We start from the raw sequence: 19,397 nt of genomic DNA, 5'->3' as shown, positions 1-19,397 counted from the left end.
TTTAATTTCTAGCATTTCAATTCCTGGTGTTTTACATGCAAATTGAAAATGCTCATTAAAACAGGTGGATGGAAATGTACTAGTTGTAGTTGTGATAGATTCTCCAGTAAATGCACCTGGATGCACCATAAGGAATAACTAGCATTATTGCTAGTAAACTCTGTTGCCTCATTATTATAAGGGACGCGCATTAATTAAATAAAAAATAAAAGCACTTTTTCTCATAAGACAGAAAGTGACCAGTCACAGTTGTAGGATTTCAGGACAAATGTGATGCAGGGCATCCATTAAACATTTATTCTAATTTATGTAGCCAAGGGTCAAAACATTGCCGAAATATCCACTTGTTAAAGGCGTGGGTTGTCATGCAACTATCATTTGAAGGAGCCAAAAAGAATCAGATATAAGATATGTGTATATGTGTATAACACAATTTAACTGCAAATTGAAAGATAGATAGTTCAAAACAGCTAGAGGTCTCGCCACGGTCCACGGAGACATTGTTTAATCATATTTAATATGGCTTATCTTGAACTATTTTAGGAAGAGAATTGATAGCCTCAATTGCATGACTTAATCGAGGCTGTCGGATTGTTAATTGTGACTATTGTGCCTGATTGTGCTAAAACAAGATGACTGAAAGTGAAGGGAAGATTAGTGAGTGTTGACCAGGGATTCTTCCATGGTCATAGTGTAAGTGCTGAAACAGACGGATGCAAATGGACAGTAGAGCCGTAAGCTGAGAGCGCTGACTTTGTATGAATAAGGAGCAGGAAAAAGTTGAGAGAAAAATATCCAAGGTCTAAGACGAGTCTGAAAAGATGCAGAAGTTCTCCCTCTTTAGGGGTTTTCCCCAAGCTTGCTTTAAAAAAAATCCCCCACTCTTGTGGTTTGAAATGCAAAGTTAACAGTTTTACTCAGCCCCCCAAGGCTTGTATAGTCTCTCCTAATCTTTTTTAATGTGTCAAAAGGCTTTCTTGAGAGTCTCTGTGAAATTTCACACTTAAGTTGTTTGCAAAGTCAGTCTGAATTACAGTATAGAGTGAGGGTTAACTTTTCCAAAGGGGTTAGGGAAAACTTTTTAAAAACTGTATGTATTCTGCTTGTATATGGAGGGGGTAGTTAGAGACAACAACACAGTATGCACGGGGACTGATGCTATATGCAAGGTCGGATTTCCAGACTTTAAACTGTGCCTCATAATGGCAGCGATACGGATAGTCTTACAGAGAATCATTAGCTGGACTATCTAATGTTAGATAGTACAGTGAGTGTGAAGTGAAAAGTGAGTGAATGAAAATGAGTGAGTAGGGTGTATGTAAACAAACCTGGTCATCATTAATAATTAACCTTACTACAAAGTGATCTGTACGTTTAATTTTAACACACTCATAATTTATTAAAATTAGTGTCAATCAGTATTATCTTTGATCAACTTTCAGTGGAATTATGGCAGTTATATGATCACGCTATAATTTTACAAAATTGGGTTGCCCAAATCAATCTCAAATTGCAAATTGTAAGTCTAATAAAATGAGTGAGTAGAGTGTTTTTTTTAATGTGTGGAGAGTTTTGTGTACAAAACAAGACAGTGGAAACAGGTTATTGCATTGAACTTCAATTTGATTATTTTTGTATAATTGTAGTTACTATACATTTACAGTACTGTGATATATTATGGAACACCATATCAAGTTATCCTATTGTGACAAGATATGTTGATTTTGTGTCATAATGAGAAAGTTTTCTGATGTAAAAAGATACAGTAATATATTTATTGTTTCACAGAAACACTGGAAAACTTCTCCTATAATAGTGTAATATAGATTTCTGCCATATTGCCCAGCCTGTAGTTAAAATATTACATATTACCATACAAAGTGCATACAGTAAACAACTCTTCAAAATAATGTATTAATAATACATTAAACTAAAATACATACATTTGACTTGTATTAAACTCCAAGGTGGGCTACATAAGAGAGCAGCATCTCATCCCTCCTACAGTATACTGTAGAGTTGCCCAGTTTGCTCAAAATGATTCTGTTATTGAATTTGGCCACTGGCGGAAGACCCACAGCGAAAGCAGGCAACGACTCGAAACTTAATAGCCAAATAAACAAATTGCTTCTCTCTTCACTTCATAGTCATGACATTATCTCAGACCTCCCTCATTAGCATTGACAGGTCAAAGGCACGCAGCAGCTAAAAAGATAGTTTAGTTAATATGAAAAACCTTTTCTGCTACACAGGCATTGTGGTTCAGATTGTATGCATTTGATTAGTTTCATCACCCTCAGAAAGGGGTGAATCCATTCTCTTCATGTAATTTGTGGAAAATGTACCATGACAGTGTAATTATTTTGAAGGGACCAATTTGCATTTCCAGTGCTCTGCTAACTAAATGTTACTGTAGGTTCTAAGGCCTTAAAGATAAATTAATAATCTGGAATATTTAAAACCCATGAAACATTTAAATTAAGTAATTTCACTTCCTAAAGGGCATAGTGGAGATTTTTTTTTCCCTATATATGCAGACAGACACACTTTTTAAATAAACATCAGCACTAATCACTGAGACAGAAATCTGAGTGAGAGCAGAAAATATTTTATGGAGCTTTTAATGGTTCCTTAGGGGCTCCCCTCTGACTTAGATTAGATGGGATTTAGACAAAGTTGATGCATGCACCTCTTTTACCAAAACTTGGAATCCTTTTTTATCTCGGTACATTATTAGGATCACAGACTTAAATTTTACTGAGTACTTTATCACTGATAGAAATATAACATAAGTGTTTTTATTCATTTAAAGCAATTAATTACAAGAGAGTGTAGCAGAGCTGTAAACCACAGCTAGTTGTGACATTTCTCTGCAGCAGGCTTTGATCAACTTTTAAGGGAAATCGATTGGAATTGTTACTCTGCCCCAATTTAGAAGACATCTAATCAAATCGAGTTGCAAAGGGTCTAAAGACTACAAGTGTTCATTTTTGTTCTCCTAGTGCTGCAAATCTAGTAATTGACTCTGATTTTTGGCTTCAGGCAATAACCTAATAAGGCCAACCAAGGTTAATGATAGACCCTTTTTAGACTGAATGTCTGACACCGATATGTAGTGGTAGTGAAAAACAATTATTACTTACATGAGAGGCACTCAGGGCAGAAGCCTCTGACATCTTAGTGAAACATTGTTATTCTGTGTGTTATTAGCTGCTGTATTTTGTTACAGTTTTGCCTGCATCAAATGTAGCCATTGGACATCTGACCAAATGCCACAGTCTTTCATACGTCAGAATCTCAGCAGTGGTTTTTTCTGCTTCTTTACAGCCATCTCTTACCAGGAACACCAGTGCCACAAATCTCAGTGATTTAACATCTTTCATGCCCAAGCAGCTGGAGTCAGCACAAGTGTCATGTGCCATTGCCAATCTGCTATCATGGCGTCCTGTGCCAAACAATTTATCCCTTCCCCTCGTGCTTTATTAGCCATAGATTATGGGCAGTTGTGGACAGTGTAGTGCCTCTGCTGTCGAGGTAACCTTGTAATTGACTCTAGGGAGGCAGGGTGGATAATCATTTGAGCATAAACCATACTATCAGTAAATAGCTGTTGAGTACAACTATTGTATTTCCAGCATTCAGCAGGATTTAATTTATTAAAGTTTTCACGTCACCAATATCTCAACAACTATGATATGGACTGCCTGAAACTACCTGAAACTTTTTACATGCATTCATGGTCCCCAGAAGATGACTCCTAATAACTTTGATGATCCCCTGGCTTTTCATCTAGTGCCATCATTGGGCCAAAATGTCAAGTTGTCCAGTATATTAAATGTTCCAGTAAATTCCTTCAAAATGAATGACATTCCCATCAGCCTCAGCTTTACTTTGTGCTTGTGTTGTTAATTATAAAATTTTAGCATGCTAACATGCTAAACTAAGATGTTGAACATCGTAAAACCATCAGACCTGCTTAACATCAGCATGTTAGGATTGTCATCATGAGCATGTTAAAATGCTGATGTTAGCATTTTAAATTCATTGTTTATAGAAATCTTTCTTATGTGTAAAATGTAAAGCTTTGTCCATAGATATCAATTTCCAGCCCTTATGTTAAGTGTGAAATTTAGTTATCTGAATGTTTGTTTTAACTAGAGCACATTTTTTTGCTGTTTTACAGAACTCTGGATCCTCAGCAGCCTCTACTCCCAGTGCTCCAGTAACTGGTTACAAGCGTATGGTCATTCCAACTCAGCCACCTCTGACTGCAACTAAGAAGTCTACACCCAAACCTCAGGCCCCTGGGGGAGTCTCCTCTATCCCCCCTTCCTCTGTCAGCCCAGTGGCCAAGCCACAAAGCCACACAGCCCCTCAACCTGTCCCAGCATCCTACGCTACAGCCTCAACCCCAAGCCAGCCCACCTTCAACGTCCAGGTGAGGTCGGCGCAGCCTGGCCCCCAGCATCAAGCCCCAGGTGGGCACCATTTTGGCCAGCAGCCCATCCGCAGCCCTGCACAAGTGCATTATATGCCTGCCCAGCCCAAAGGTCCTGACTTTGCCTATGGACCGCCACAGCCTGGTTTCTCCCCGATGGCTCAGGGTGCATTTCAAGAACAGCACCATCCAGGAGTACTTCAGGTAGGTGGGCTAGGCTCCAGGAGACCTGACCCTGCCCCCACTCAAGCATACCAGCCTCCTGGCCCCAAGAAAACCTACATCACAGATGTACCACCAAGCTTGGCTTCCTACACTTCTGGACCAGCTGTCCCACCAAAAGTAAGAACATTTCTACGTGTGCAAAACATTCTCAATTAGTTCATTCTCACTTACTGCAATTAAAGTTGAAATAAACGCATATTTCTAACTGATTGTAGGGGACAATTTAAAGAATTAACAGTAATTTTCCCTGCTTATTGCCGTATTTTTACTTACATACAGCAATTGTCGCTAAGGCCTCAATCAGTCCATCCATTTATCCATCCACCCTTCCATCGATTCATCCTTTTTGCCAGTTTCTGGCACTTGTCATGGTCTGAATTGGTGGCAGTAGGCTTAGAAGAGTAGCCCAGACATCCATTTCCCCAGCCGCAATCTCCCAACTCCTTCTTGAGAATCCAGAAGCGTTCCCAGGCCAGCTGGGATATTTAATCCCTCCAGTGTGTTCTAGGTTTGCCCTGGAGCTTCCTCCCAGTTAGATATCCCTGGAATACCTCCACAGAGAGGAGTCTGGGAGGCGTCCTGATTGGATGCCTGAACCACCTCAACTGGCTTTTGTCAAAAGCATAGCAGTTCTACTTTAAACCTCTGCGGGACATTTTAACTCCTCTGCCTATCTCAAAGGTTGGACCCAGACACCATGGGAAGAAAACTTGTTTTTGCCATTTTTAGCCAAAATTCTGTCCTTTTAAACACTACCCAAAATCTGTGACCATGGCTGAGAGTTGGAACATAGGTGGAGTGATAAATCAAAATCTTTGGTTTTAGCTCCTTCTTCATACAATTTTGCAGTATAAACATTTGCATCACTTTAAATCACTTCATCAGTCTGCCTGTTGAAGTCATGCCCCATTTTATTGTCATGAACCACAGCCAAAGTTTTTTAAACGCTCTCACTTAGGTCTGCAACTAGCTCTCAACTGTAAACCATGGCCTCAGATGAGGTGCTGACCGTCATCTATTGGGCCCAGGAGTTCACAGTAAGATGAGGCCTGAAAAACAAGGCATGGTATTGTCAAGCTCTGATGTTTGGCTATATTATTTGTCAGTTACTGTTTTTACTATATATATATATATATATATATATATATATATATATAGTAAAAATCTGTACAAGAGTACAAGCATTTCTACAAGATTGTGTGTGCATCAGTGTGGTCTTGACTCTTATGCCCGTGTGTGTGTACAGTATGCATAGATTTGTTCAGCATCAGATGGCAATGCAGTTGGGAGCTCCTTGCCATCTTTCATTGAAATGCTCAGAATAAACAGTTGTTGTAACCTTTATGAATTTTTGAAACATATTCTATGTTGGGGGTTTACACCATCTGATTTCATTTGTCTCATTAAAGGCAGATTTATTCAATAGTATCTACCGACTGCTATATGAACCCAAGTTTATAGCTTCATGATAAGTTATTTTTTTTGTTTTTCTCCTCAAATGTAATCTGCAATCATTAGTATGTCATGCTTACCTACTAAGCTTACTACCTACTGTAGTACCTCCAGAGTGTTACTTCCAAGGCCAAATAGCTAAAACCGTGATTTATCTACAGTAGTTTGTAGGATTTAAGGTTACATTCGTGTGTGTGTGTGTGTGTGTGTGTGTGTGTGTGTGTGTGTGTGTATTTGTTTATGTAGATGTGTGTGTAGATATGTGTGTTTATGTATATACATACATACTATATATATATATATTATAAAAACGTTAATGACCTGCAAATCCATTACAGTGTTTCCCAGCTGTGCAGAAGCTGGTCCAGGATGCTATCAGAGTAAACGTTCGCACCCAATGTTACCCAAAAATGCCCTTACATTTGCCAAACTCACTCGTTAGTTCTCGTCTGAAAAGCCTTCTTTCTAGTGTGCAAGTCACTAGTCATTAGTCATTATATTAGATCAAAATAACAGTCTTTTAATACTACTGTTAACTAGCGCTACACTGCAATACAAGGAAAATGTTACGTAACAAAGATTTTTTGTCTGGAACATGCAACTTGAGCCTCAGTCTTGTTGCACAACACATATATGAAGCCATCAGGTGCTTTCTTAATGCCCCTTATAAGAATTTTAGCAGTTATATTTTATAACAATTTTTAGATTAAACCATCCATTCTTTGACAGTGTCATAGGTGAACCATTTAAAACACACAAAGAAAATAAACACTATTTAACCCAAACACATATATCCATAGTAAAGTTAAACAGTTATTCATTTAATCTTGGAATAAGCAGTGAAGGACTGTCACAGGCAAAGCCTAAAGCCTTTAAAGCAGTGCAAGATGTTGGATACAGCACTAAACCTTTTTATAGAACTGAATACAATTGAGAAGAATTACAAAATACTGTCATCCCTTAGAACAGAGTAGTAAATGCCACAGAGACATCTATTCTCATCTTTATATCCAGCCCTCGACAATCTCTGGAAAGTGCAAGGCCCTTGAGTTTTCTTTAATTCAAGGATTTTATGCTGGTTCCAAATACAAACTGGGCCTCCCAGCCTCTGGGAATAGCTCATCAAGGACTGTATTTCACTAAATACAAATTAGCTTCAACATTGCAGCTAGTATCTTAAAAATAAGTCTAATTATATATTTGTTCAAAACAAAAGTCTACATTTTGCTCGAAAAGCTCACTTTGGTCCCAGTATGATGCATTATTAAAAAAACAAAAGGTGGCGTTTAATAGATTTATGAGCATCTCTTTGATTTTAGATAAAAGCAAATCACTAATTTTACAGATATAGCTTACACACTATATAATGGTCTCTGTGCCCTTCCCCCCGTGCTTTATTTGTTTTGAAACATATCAGGAAACTTAATGCTCCATTTGCACACATTCATCTAAATAATATGCTGTAAATGATTCTCTGGTGTCACACGTCATGTTTGACCTGACCCTCCCCAAAAATATTTGTATTCAAACCTTAGCTCTAATCGGGTTTTTTTTTTTTTTTTTTTTTTGTCCAGTATAGCAGATCTTTTAATGCCAAAACAGACCACAGACACTATAAAAGCCAGATTAGAATGAAAGCAAAATCTGTCAACTTTGCCTTTATAATCATCACTCTGCTTGACCCAGTGTCGTGACATGTTCGTAACCTTTTACAAATAGTGTTAAATCTGCTTAATAGAGAAAGGGTTATGCCTCTTTTAATCTGTTGTGTAAATAAACCAAAACATAGTCAATTAAAGGAACTTTTTACATGTTTGTCATAGTTATCAAATAAATTCTCCAGTCATTTAGAGTTGATGGTGATTTTATGTAATAGCCGAGACTTTCTCAGTAGGGGGTCTGTGATTTTGATTGAGGACTTTATTAAAGAGATCATTTCACATAATTGAGTGTATTCATAGAAGGTCAGTGTCATTAGAAGTCCAAGATGAACTCCTTGGATGAAATTCTATGATCTAGACTTGTTCTAGCTTGCCTGCTCTGCCCTCCACCCCACCCCATATCACCCTCTGCTACCCAGCACCCTAACATGTTCTTACTCACACGTAAAGTGGAGGTGTAAGAACATCAACAGGCTCCAAGGACGCTTAATTACCCAAATCCAACAGTGTTTGATCTCTATTGTGATTCAAAAAATTAACAGATTTCATGGCTGCCGGTTAACATACCAATTTCCACGAGTCTCGCCGTCTCTCCCAAAATTGGAGGAAAGCTAAGCTGGATGATGACTTGTGTTATGACTGAGCTTGAGTGACATTTGGCAGGGGAGGATTATTTTGAACTGCTCAATCCCTACAGCCAGTTAAAGCCCCCTCGAAGGTCAATGATGATTTCAACTGTCAAACATGTTTAAATATCTGACATTTCTCGGCCTTCCAGTCCTGGCCACAACGCCTTTTGACCTACACAAGAACATTTGCATATGGTGCCATAAGGATGTGTCGAAAAGACCCTTTTTATGTGTGACCTGGCATAAACCCGTATTAATCTCCACAACTGTGTGCAAAACTAGAACTAAAATCCCATTTTAAAAAGTTAGCTCCACCTGTGAAAATCCATGAAAGGCATAGGCAATTCACTGCCCATGTAAACATTACTTGAGAAATTCTCTTTGACAGGGCATTAACACATTATTATGGTATTTAAAGTTTAATTCCTGATTTTTCAGGAATCCATTTTAGCTAACAAGTGCAAAAAATGTTTAAAATTAATCACAAACACCAGTTAATTCTTGCTAAGGGTAATTGAATGGGTATTATGATGGAAGCTGCAAGATGCTTCTGAATTTTAGAGCAGATCAAACAAAATGAACAGTAATTTATTTTCTGTGAAATAAAGAAAATTTCTGACCAAGTTATTTATGCACCACTTTTCAACAAGACTAGGTCAAAACCTAGTATATGGCTGGATTGCCCTTTATCTGTTTGTTTCTCTCCTACTGTCTGTACTAACATATACAGTATTTTAATACAGCCAAATTCCCAATACAGCTGTTCTTATTTACATGTTTTTCTGTTTCTGTTGTCAGACAATGGAACAAGTATGAAATAGTTACTGAAACTAGGCTATTTGGCACTGCTAAAATCCTGACTTATAAATGCAACATCATCTGACAAAATTACCACATAAGTTAAGGACAACGGCCGTGCTGTGATTTCAGCTATATTGTAAAATGATCACTCAGAGAGAAAGTTAGAAGCTCATTCACGCCTTTGTAGCTGCCGTGCAGTCAGTTGAATGAGACACATAGAGATGTGTGCCTGCGGAGGTAAAGCCGGACCTCACGCTCGCTGGGCAATTCTGGCCAACCTCTTCTTCCGAAAGTAGCTAAGGTTTGTCCAAAAATTCACTGGATTTATCGCTAGGTGCTTTTGTGAAAAAAAGTCGCTATATAGGGGTGTGGAAAGTCGGTAAATCTAGCGACATAGGCACTGCGACAATACATTTTGAAAGAGGAACAGCAAATGGAGAAACTCCAACACTCGGCCAGCCAACCTATGGTGTAAGTTTATCATTCAGTCATGGACATTTACGTTTATATGGCCCTGCTGTTGCGGTCCAGCCAAAAACAAAATTACATAGTGCTTTAGAGGTGAAAAGATGGAATAGTCCAAAATTGAAATGAGTAAAATGAAAGTAAATGATAAAAATGATATTAAAACAATTAAAATAAAGTTAAAAAACTAAAAAATACTCAACTGAATGAAACAAGACTGCACCATTTAATACAACTGAGCACAAAAAAGCAACTGGGAATCACAGTTACAGGCTCTTTATTTGGCATTATTAGATAAGACACCCAGGCTATAGACAAGAGGCGGTTAAAAATGCAAGCACTGGGACCAGTAGGGGTATTTATAAGGAGAATTTTTAGGAATCCAATTACTAATCTCAACAAGACGAGAAATAATACAGGACTTAAGTAGTAAAGGTTAGGTTAAATTGGGGCATAGAGCTGTATATCATTCCAATATCAATGGACATCAGTATTACTGTATTTCAGCGGAGGATATGCCCCAGTGGTTGCATGTAAATAGAGAATGAAAGGGTACATGGGATACAACCCTGGGGCCCTCAAAAAAAACAAATGATTTGACACTGACAGATATTTTTGGATCTACTACCTGGAAACTCACCCACTGATAATAGTCACAGATGTTTTTAACTCTGCACTACGCCCATCTAAATAGTATCTTGTTGAGCTGTTCCTTCATGTAAACGAGTGGCACTTCTATTTATGCCTTGAAAGACAATCAGGTGTGAACTCTTGCTGTGTGTACATCATCCATGATGTCTTCTCCTCAGGTGATTGACCCTAGCTGCCCCAAACTCAGGAACTATGTGCAGCTCCTAAAAAAGCACACTGACTAAGTGCAGGGTTACCAGCTCTGCTATAGATTTCCAGAGTGGATTCTTCTCCTGGTGCAGGGTTACCACGTGTAACTACAAAGTGAGAGCCCAGGGCTTCAATAAGATGAAGATGTTATCTGCATCCCTGTGATCTTTTCTCTGTGTATAGATGCACCTTGAAACAAATTGCACTTTGTTCTACACAACAAACAAATGGTTATTCTAAACCATATGTTGACAGACAAATAGTCCCATGTATATATTTTTTTTTTGAAAATTGTTGCATACTAGTTTTGAAGAAGCCTTTTTGAAAAAAGTTCAAATCAGTGATTGATATAATACAGTCACTATACAGATTTTCTCTTACCCCCTGAACTATTTTCCATTATTTCACAGCACCATAAAAACATTACATTCAAAGCCCATCCAAATATTTTTGTGTGCTTATTTTTTGCAAACTGTACAAGTGAACAGAACATCTACACAATTTCCCTCTGAGTACACTTAAGAGAAATGAAAGCTACTTCTATTTTTGCTAAAGCTTACAAGAAAAAATAGTTTTAATTCTCAACACGTACCTGAACATAGTTGTTTATTTGCTATTCAAATGTCACTGTGTTTAAAGGACAAAATTATGATTTCTATTCCTTTAAAGAATTTCTGCCAAATTAATATGCAGTGGAGCTTTCAGAAAAATGACACCACTAAAATATGACTGTGTGTGTGTGTGTGTGTGTGTGTGTGTGTGTGTGTGTGTGTGTGTGTGTGTGTGTGTGTGTGTGTGTGTGTGTTTGGGTGAAAGGTGCAAGGAATGAAACTGAATATATAAATTAGAACATATTCGATGCAGTTTTGCAGACAGTGATATTGTTTTTACAGCAGAATTAAAAACCCACTCTACCCACACACATGTGGGTATGAATACTTTAGTTACACCTGTGAGTGACTCTGCCTTTTCAACAATTTCTTTGTTTTTTCTCATACTGTTGAAGAAAGCAAAAGATTATAGAAAGAAGAACAATTAGTAGGTGCCTTGCACTTTCTTCATTGTGATTCTTTCTCTCATAATGTTTCACCTAAAAGGAACTTTTAGCTTGAGTAAAGCCAATATCTTTGCATTAATACACATTCATATTGAATAGTGCATATTAGCCCATCTCCAAGTTACCATTCATGTATGCATTTATGACACAAACAGCACAAATAACTGTTGCTGCCTTCAAATGACATTAGTCAGGTGGAATTTTTGACATGAGAAGTCGAATGCATGATATGCTTGGAGTGATGTAAAGGTGCCAGGAGATTTTCTGTTTACATTCAGTTACTCACTAAAATGCATTGTGCAGATCCATGAGGCCCCCCACCTCCGGCATTTTTAAGAACACTATCATATGTCATTAGACATTAAGTCTTAGGTTTTAAAAAAATGTTCAAGTAGTGAAAACCACAGCAGAGGGTCTTTCAAGTTGACTCCTCTTGTAAACACAGTAAATACAACGGCACATGAATGAACCTTTTTCTATAAACATTAACAGGTATGTTTTTCGCAGAAAGCTGCGGTAGACATCGGATAGGGATGTGCAAGACAATTTGTTTGTGATGTTTTGAAATAGGCTGTGAACTTTGTGAGGTTACGAAGTATCAGTAGTGAGTAGTTAGTGAGTCTGTAACAGAATCTGTGAGGTGCGTGCCATTAGAGGCATTATTTTTAAAAGGCTGTTTGTAACTCAATACATGCACTGTTTGATTATATGTTTACACAGCAGATTTACTTAATAGTGTAAGGCCTACCCCATTCTAGTTGCTAAAATTAGAGACAAAAAAAATGATGTGGATAGTGTAAATATTATGATAAAAATAAAATGATTATAGTCATTTGAAAAGGAGTCCATGCAGAGAAACTATCACATGCTACAGAAAAAGCCACATGAGGCAGTTAAATCCTCTCACTCTCCCTGCTCATTTTAGTTTGTAATATTACATCTATTGGCCTATATCAGCTGACTGACTTACAAATTTTAACCATGAAGCACAAATTCTTGTGAGAAGTCATTACACCACTAATTCAAGTGTGACTGTGTGACAGTGATCAGTTGGATAAAAACCAGTGTATATAATTACTGCTGTGTCGACAACCATGTTGTTGGATAACGTGATGTTTGCTGGTGGTTAGAACAGGATCTGGTTACTGAATGCTTTGTAGACCAAAGGTCAGTCCACTAGACCTGATCCTTGAGGTCAATGATGGAACGTGGATCTCCTTATGTTTCACTCTCTCATGCCGGCACATCAGAAAGCTTCCATCCAGTAGCTGCTTCCAAGCTTGAGCTGTGACAAATCTCAAATGCAAATATAGCCACAAACGACAACAAAAATGAATTAGGCCCATTAAGGGTAACAGGGGCATTAATAGTATTGATAAATATGGGTGATTTCACATTGAAGTGATTAATGGTGAGAGCAATGAATCTTTTGTGATAGGCCTCTACGAATATGGAAATAATTGTTTAAAAGTTAAAGTGTTAGTGAATTTTCTGATTAATCTATTGTTACTATGTTTATGGTCAGATAGAGTGGGTATCAAGAACTTCAGTAAAGTGTCACTTTGTTTATTTGTTTATTTATTTTTTAGCTTTTCATTTTAAAAGCATTATATAGACTGCTACATTAATTAAAAAATTACACATAATTAATTGAGATTTTTAATTATTCATTAGCATTAATGGTAAACTCATAGAGTGGACTACACAACTAAACCATATTTACCCTTGGATACATGAAATCAGCAGTTGGAAAATTAAAGGTAAACTGTGGGGTTTTTGACCACTAGTAGTGTTATGGAGCAGTTTTTTGATGAGCAGGTCCCTGTTTTGTACAACACACGTTTCTGCCCTTGGTTTCAGGCTAGTCTACTCATCGACAGCTGGTAGTGGTAATGAGCAAGCGAGTGTAGTAATGCGTGTAGATGAGAAATAAAGAGTGTAAATATGTAATGTAAACATACGTCTGTTGGTTTACAAGAAAACATCACAGGGTACATTTAAATATCATATAATGTCACATATTCACCACACAGACTTCCTTATATTTCATCCATTTCACAGTTTAGAATAGCACAGGTGCTGGGATCATATGTGCCGTATCATAGTAGGACTTTCTCACCGGGGGCATTTTAAGTTGCCAAACACAGCTGGACCTTTGCATTGTGTATGCTAGCTTAGTGATATATGTCTTAGGGAACCAACTAATTGGTACCATGGTTAATTCTATTAGTAACACCTGTGCTTTTCCTGCTGTCAAGTCATAATGTCTGCTATGAAAAAAGTCTTTTAACTGAGACATTTTTGGTTTTTTATGGTTCCCCTTATCAATGGACTATTTGTATTTATGGAAATATTTACTGCCAAAACATAAAATCATGTTTGAAGTTTTTTGAAAAATTTGAGAAAAGTCAAAAAACTATAGTCCTTTATAAAATAGGCCACACCCAGTTTGAAATGTATTTGCTTGCATTGTAATGACCTGATATAGCTGGTGTACAATAGGGTTGAAGGATTTCCCATGATTTATTACTTAGGAACGTATCACTCTTGCCGTGGCATTCCTGAAATTTCTCGCCATAAAATTAAATGTTATTTTAATTTACATAGAAATACAACAAAAAGTAATCATGACATGATATTGACTCCAATTTTCTGATGTTATTCTTTTCATTTTCTTTACTTTATCTTGTAGTAAAAAAATAATTCCTCTTAAAAGTACACCATCCACGAGGCAGGAAAAAGACACTGCTGGAATGCAAGCTCACATGCTAAAAATCCCAGGTTCCCACAGGTACTGTATTTCTTTTGGGAAATGGCAAGCAGATTTTGGCAAGCAGATTTTGAGAGAATTCCCAAGAAATACCACAGTCTAATTTCCCGGCATTGAACCCTTGTGTGTAGTTACGCAACAGGCCACATAGACAGATGCAATTCTGTTATTTCCTAGCATAAAACTGAGCACTGTCATAAAATACTACAAATTAAAGGGTTTCAATGTTTAGAACTAAATTCCTAATTATGTACAAAACCATACAAAGTGAATTGATTAATGTTCATTTTTGATCTCACTTAGAAGTAAAGGGCTTTTCTGTCATCCACATTCTTTTTGTTAGCTGCTGATTGGCCAGTTCATTCTGACAGTGGTAACCCTCAGTAGATCAGAAGTGCTTGTCACATAACCGTTCATAAATAATAGGCCCTGCCACCCTGTTCTCAGCTGGCCCCCTCTGAGACGAACAGCGTGGCTGGTAAATAACTGGCCGGATCGATACCTGTCATTGCAGTTCAGTGAGCCCCGGCAATCTAAAATGTCTAAGCAGTTTGGTTTATTTTCTTGTTCTCAGCCTCTCCTTGCTGGCCTGTAGTGAAGAGATGCAGATGTTCCCTACAGATGGATAGATAGATAAATAGATGGATAGACTTTATTGATCCTGTGAGGGAAATTGTCATGGGGATAATAATAGAATACTGAGATTATTCTTCAGCTTTTGTTAATGATGCTGTGGCATGCTGGGTGAAGGTTGGATTACCTTCCTCTATTCACTTCATGTCATACGACAACAAACAGGAAATTCATTTATATAGTGCCTGTATTTAAGCAATGTTGATTACGCATTAAAATTGGTGGATTTTTAAGTATTTAAACCTGTTTTTGTGATAGTGAAAAAAGCACAAGAGTTATGTAAAGAATTCATTTCATTAGTTTACTTTGGTTAATGAAAAAAGCACTGGTAAATTGAGTGATACTGTTTGACTGTACTAGTGTATCGATCAAAGCATTTTGCCCGCTAAGTACAATTTAAAGAAAGGTATAGAGATGTCTTGGTTCAATCAGAAACCAGGCAGCCAAAACCGCCTGCATAAACAGTGGCCCCTGCTGGCTCCTCCTGGAGATGGTCTCCTGTCAGATTCAACACCTCTGTGCACATAAACAAGTTTTCTCCGTTTTGGGAGTGTTGCTGAAGCTGGATTCTGCTCTGCCCTCTAAACATCCTCTTCTGTCCACAGAAGAACTCTCATGCACCCCTGGCTCAGAGTCCATGAAACGTGTGCACTTTCTAAACATTTTCTCTCATCAAGGAAGCAACCCTGAGTGGATCAGACTTTATGTATTCTTGGGTACAGCAATTTAGTGGTAGTGTTTGTTCAAGAGATATCCTTCAGGGTGTCATTCAGATAAACCATGTAGCTGTTAAGGTGGAAAGAAGAGAAATGTATCATGGTTTGCTTAGGAGGCAAAATTACACAGGAGATCAACAACACTGTGTATTATAAAAGGGAAGTGCAGGTTGCCGATATGTTGATTTGAGGACATAACCTGTGTGAATCTTCATGTCCACCACATGAGTTTATATATACACCTGTGCTACCACATGAGGAAACAGTAGGGGAAATACTTTGAGCTCTCACCCAAACCAGGGAAACCTGCATCCTGTGTAATATAGTGTTTTCTACATTCAAAGGATTGTAATGGTATACAAAGAGATGCCAAATAAGTTTTATCTCCATCTCAACAATTTGTGCCGTCATTTGTTGTTGTTGTTGTTGTTGTTGTTGTTTTTTTTTTTTTTCCAGATCGCTTGTGGCACCCCTCTCTACACTCTCAGATTTTCAAATATCTGTTTGCAGGGGGATGTGTCAGTTCCGAACAGATGACCTAGTTTTTACACAAGCAATCTTACAAACATTGAAAGGCCTCTCTACATACATTACATGTCTGTGAATACTCTGAAATTCACCCCTTTATATGAAGTCTGTTTACAGCAAGAGATTTGAATGGCTGTGGAAAATGTCAATTATGGAATTGGTTAATTTTTAATTATCGCTGGCTGCTCTGTACACAGCTGCTCTACAGTTGACTGTTGTTTTTTTCCTCAGCATTTAATTGGAGCTGAAACAACATGACCTATTTTGTTTGGAGAGAATGTATACTTTAATCTGTGCCTCCTCAGAAGGTGGCCTTGAGCTTTATTTGCAGCGCTGCAATGGTTCTTCTCAAAGTGTAATGCATTACATATCACTCATAACCTGTTTAACATCGCAAGCAGAAAATTCATCAACTGGATTGCGTAAAACCACGAACATGTGATTCCTCTCACAGACTTAACACATTCTTAAATTAAACATGCATCTGTCAGAAAAATGACAAAGCAACTGCAAATATCATTTTTGTCCAGACAAACTTTGGTTTGAAGTGGAAAACCGTCTGCGTCCTTACGCTGCTCAGAGTGGCGTCTTGACATCACCTATCACCTAATCAAAGCAGAGTTGTCCTTTGTATTATCATGACTATAACTCTCATTTCTGTCCGGTCAGTCTTATGAATGAATCACAGTAATCACATGGTCTCAAAGGATTCTATTGAGGAGCGCTGCTGTGCCACCATGGCACAAACAATCTTTTTCAGAGCCAGTTGAGAAAATGCACTCTCTCTGCACTATGGAATCAAATAAAGCCATCTACTTTAAATTGATGGCTCTTAATACACACATTTTCAAAAAGCATCTTTAAGTGTTTAACCCATATGTTTGATTCTAGACACACGACACTGAAGCCCCCTCTCCTCAAAACACCCACCGATACACACATACACACGCAAACACACACTAACTCAGTGCAAGGATAGTGTGACTGATCCAGCAATCCTTTCATTGTTTTGGTAAAACGGAGTCGCCTAAGCTGCTATAATCACTCTTTTAATGTTGTGGCAACAAATGCTTTTTTTTTTTTTGATATTCCAATCCAATAAAAAATTTCAATCCCTCATGAACCCTAACTAATGCAGTGGTCCATTTGCTCTTGTTGTGGTTATTATTGATATTATTTTTAATAAGCCATTTCCCTTTCATAGGCTCTATGTCCATTTCAAATAATACCATTGTGATTTAAGGAGACAAAAAGCCAGGATGTCAGACTGTGAGCTGACTAAAGCTTCTCTTTTAAAAGCCTGAGTTAAAGCGGCAGCTCTATTGACACTAAAGAGCATTTTGTATTGTAAAGTCCATCATCATTTAATCTGTGGATAAATATGTCTGTGAGTGATTATGTCTTTCTTCAGTTTGTGCTGATGGTGCAGGAAATGCTAAGCTATTGTAAAAAGCAAGACAATTGCTTATGGCGTAAGGTGCAATATTGCAATTACAGGAAGTAAAACAGACACCGACTGATATATAGATGACTGCAGGTTTAGAGCCACAGATTAGTGTTGTTTAGCAGTTGCCTTTCTTTGGGCTCTCTCCACAGTGCTTTTACTTTCCCTCTTCTGGATATCACTTTCAGCTCAGTGGTTTGTGCTGTTTGTGCAGTGGTTTTCAATCTCTTTGTCTTTTTCACATTGCTTTTGAACCCTGCAAAAAATGTACTGGCCTAAATATGAGGATGCAGCTCATGTTTCATCAAAAGTTAAACTGAAATTTGAAGTCTTCTCACTTTTTGTGCAAGGAAAAATAAACCATAGCGATACTGCAGCTACTGGGTATATTTTTCCATTTTTCAGAGGAGGATAAAACAGCCATGTATAGCCTACAACATTTTTCCCTTTTTCAACAATATAGCAATAATAATGTCCCTTTAGCAATTTAAGATGTCTGTCTCTTTACAACATTCAGCATTTAATGATAGGGACCCACCGTGCTGTTAAGTCTGTATTCCATTCAGAAAGTGGGAGCTAAAAAGCTTTGAGGAAGCTAGTCAGTTACTGATCACTGTAGTATTGCTTGTAGTTTTCTCAGGGCAGCTGAAGTTTTTTTTATTTATTGCACTCACAAAGTAGTCATTGTTTAACTTTGTTAAAATCATGAAGGATTCAATTTCTTATAGCTACTTCTGTAATGGAGCTGATTTGTTTTAGAATATGGGAACTAAATTCCAGGAACATGCTTCATTTTTTTTCAGAGAGACTGATGAAAGAAAAATGCTGAATGAGAGATTGCATTGAGTTATTGAGGCTAGTGGAACAGAAGTGTTCAGATAACAAATGGGACTAAGCAACAGTTAACAACATAGCCACCCAGCTGGTTAACTACCCGTGTGGCCATTGGAATTTAAGTGATATAAGAATTATTATTTATTTAAGTGTCTCACTGATATTACCCTTAGCAACATCATCAGTTGGAACAAGAAAATACGCCCATTAGTGAACACTAATGTAGCTGGCACCATCACTGAAGAAAAATACATGGAAATTTCTTCTTTTTGCTAATTACAGTTTTAACCAAATAAGTAAACAAGTAAAAAGAAACATCAAGGATGATATACACCTAGCTAAAACTTGTGCCCTAGAATAACCCCCCCTCCCATGAAGGTTATATTGTCATTTAGTCATTTTTGAGACTGTATTTTGTTGTGCTGTTGCACTGTCCTGTTTGATACCGAGAGTTGTTTCTAATATTTAGTCTAACCCATATATGTAAATTACACATTTTAACCTCCAAGAAGATAGGATTTTTTTTTGCAGTGCTGTTGTATTTTGAGGTTAGGTGTACCTAATAAACTGGCAACTGAGTGTGTATACTGGTTTCTTAGCAAAAATGAATTTTAATTACAGTTCAGTTTGAATAGCTTATGTCAAAATAAAGACAAGTGTTGTTTAGGTCTGTCAGCTGTCTGTATTTCTCGATCCAGACACAATGTCTTTCTCGTGTTATTGTATAACTTTAGTAATGTTTCATCATTATTGTGTCAAGCAGAATTGAGCTGTGTCGTGTCCTGCTATGATTTCTCCTGCAAATCTGTGAGTTCCCTTTGTTCTGTACATCGTAGGGGATGATATGCAAATAGTTCCAGCTTCCTGTTCACTTGCCCTCCTTTGTTCCACCTCCACTAACAAA

General features: G+C 37.6%; 1 protein-coding gene across 9 annotated transcripts in view; it reads left to right on the top strand.

Annotated features, from left to right (window-relative positions):
- The window catches only part of LOC120790469 (LIM domain containing preferred translocation partner in lipoma), a 179,126-nt gene that overhangs the window by 84,650 nt on the left and 75,079 nt on the right, over positions 1-19,397 (top strand). For all 9 annotated transcript variants that reach the window (XM_040128011.1, XM_040128013.1, XM_040128008.1 and 6 more), the window contains one exon: positions 4,184-4,780. In XM_040128011.1, coding sequence (XP_039983945.1) covers positions 4,184-4,780 — 597 coding nt within the window. The remainder of the gene's footprint in view (positions 1-4,183; positions 4,781-19,397) is intronic.

Source organism: Xiphias gladius, chromosome 6, assembly GCF_016859285.1.
Source record: "Xiphias gladius isolate SHS-SW01 ecotype Sanya breed wild chromosome 6, ASM1685928v1, whole genome shotgun sequence".
In the NCBI taxonomy this organism is placed as follows: Eukaryota; Metazoa; Chordata; class Actinopteri; order Istiophoriformes; family Xiphiidae; genus Xiphias; species Xiphias gladius.
This window is presented reverse-complemented; position numbering and strand designations above follow the sequence as displayed.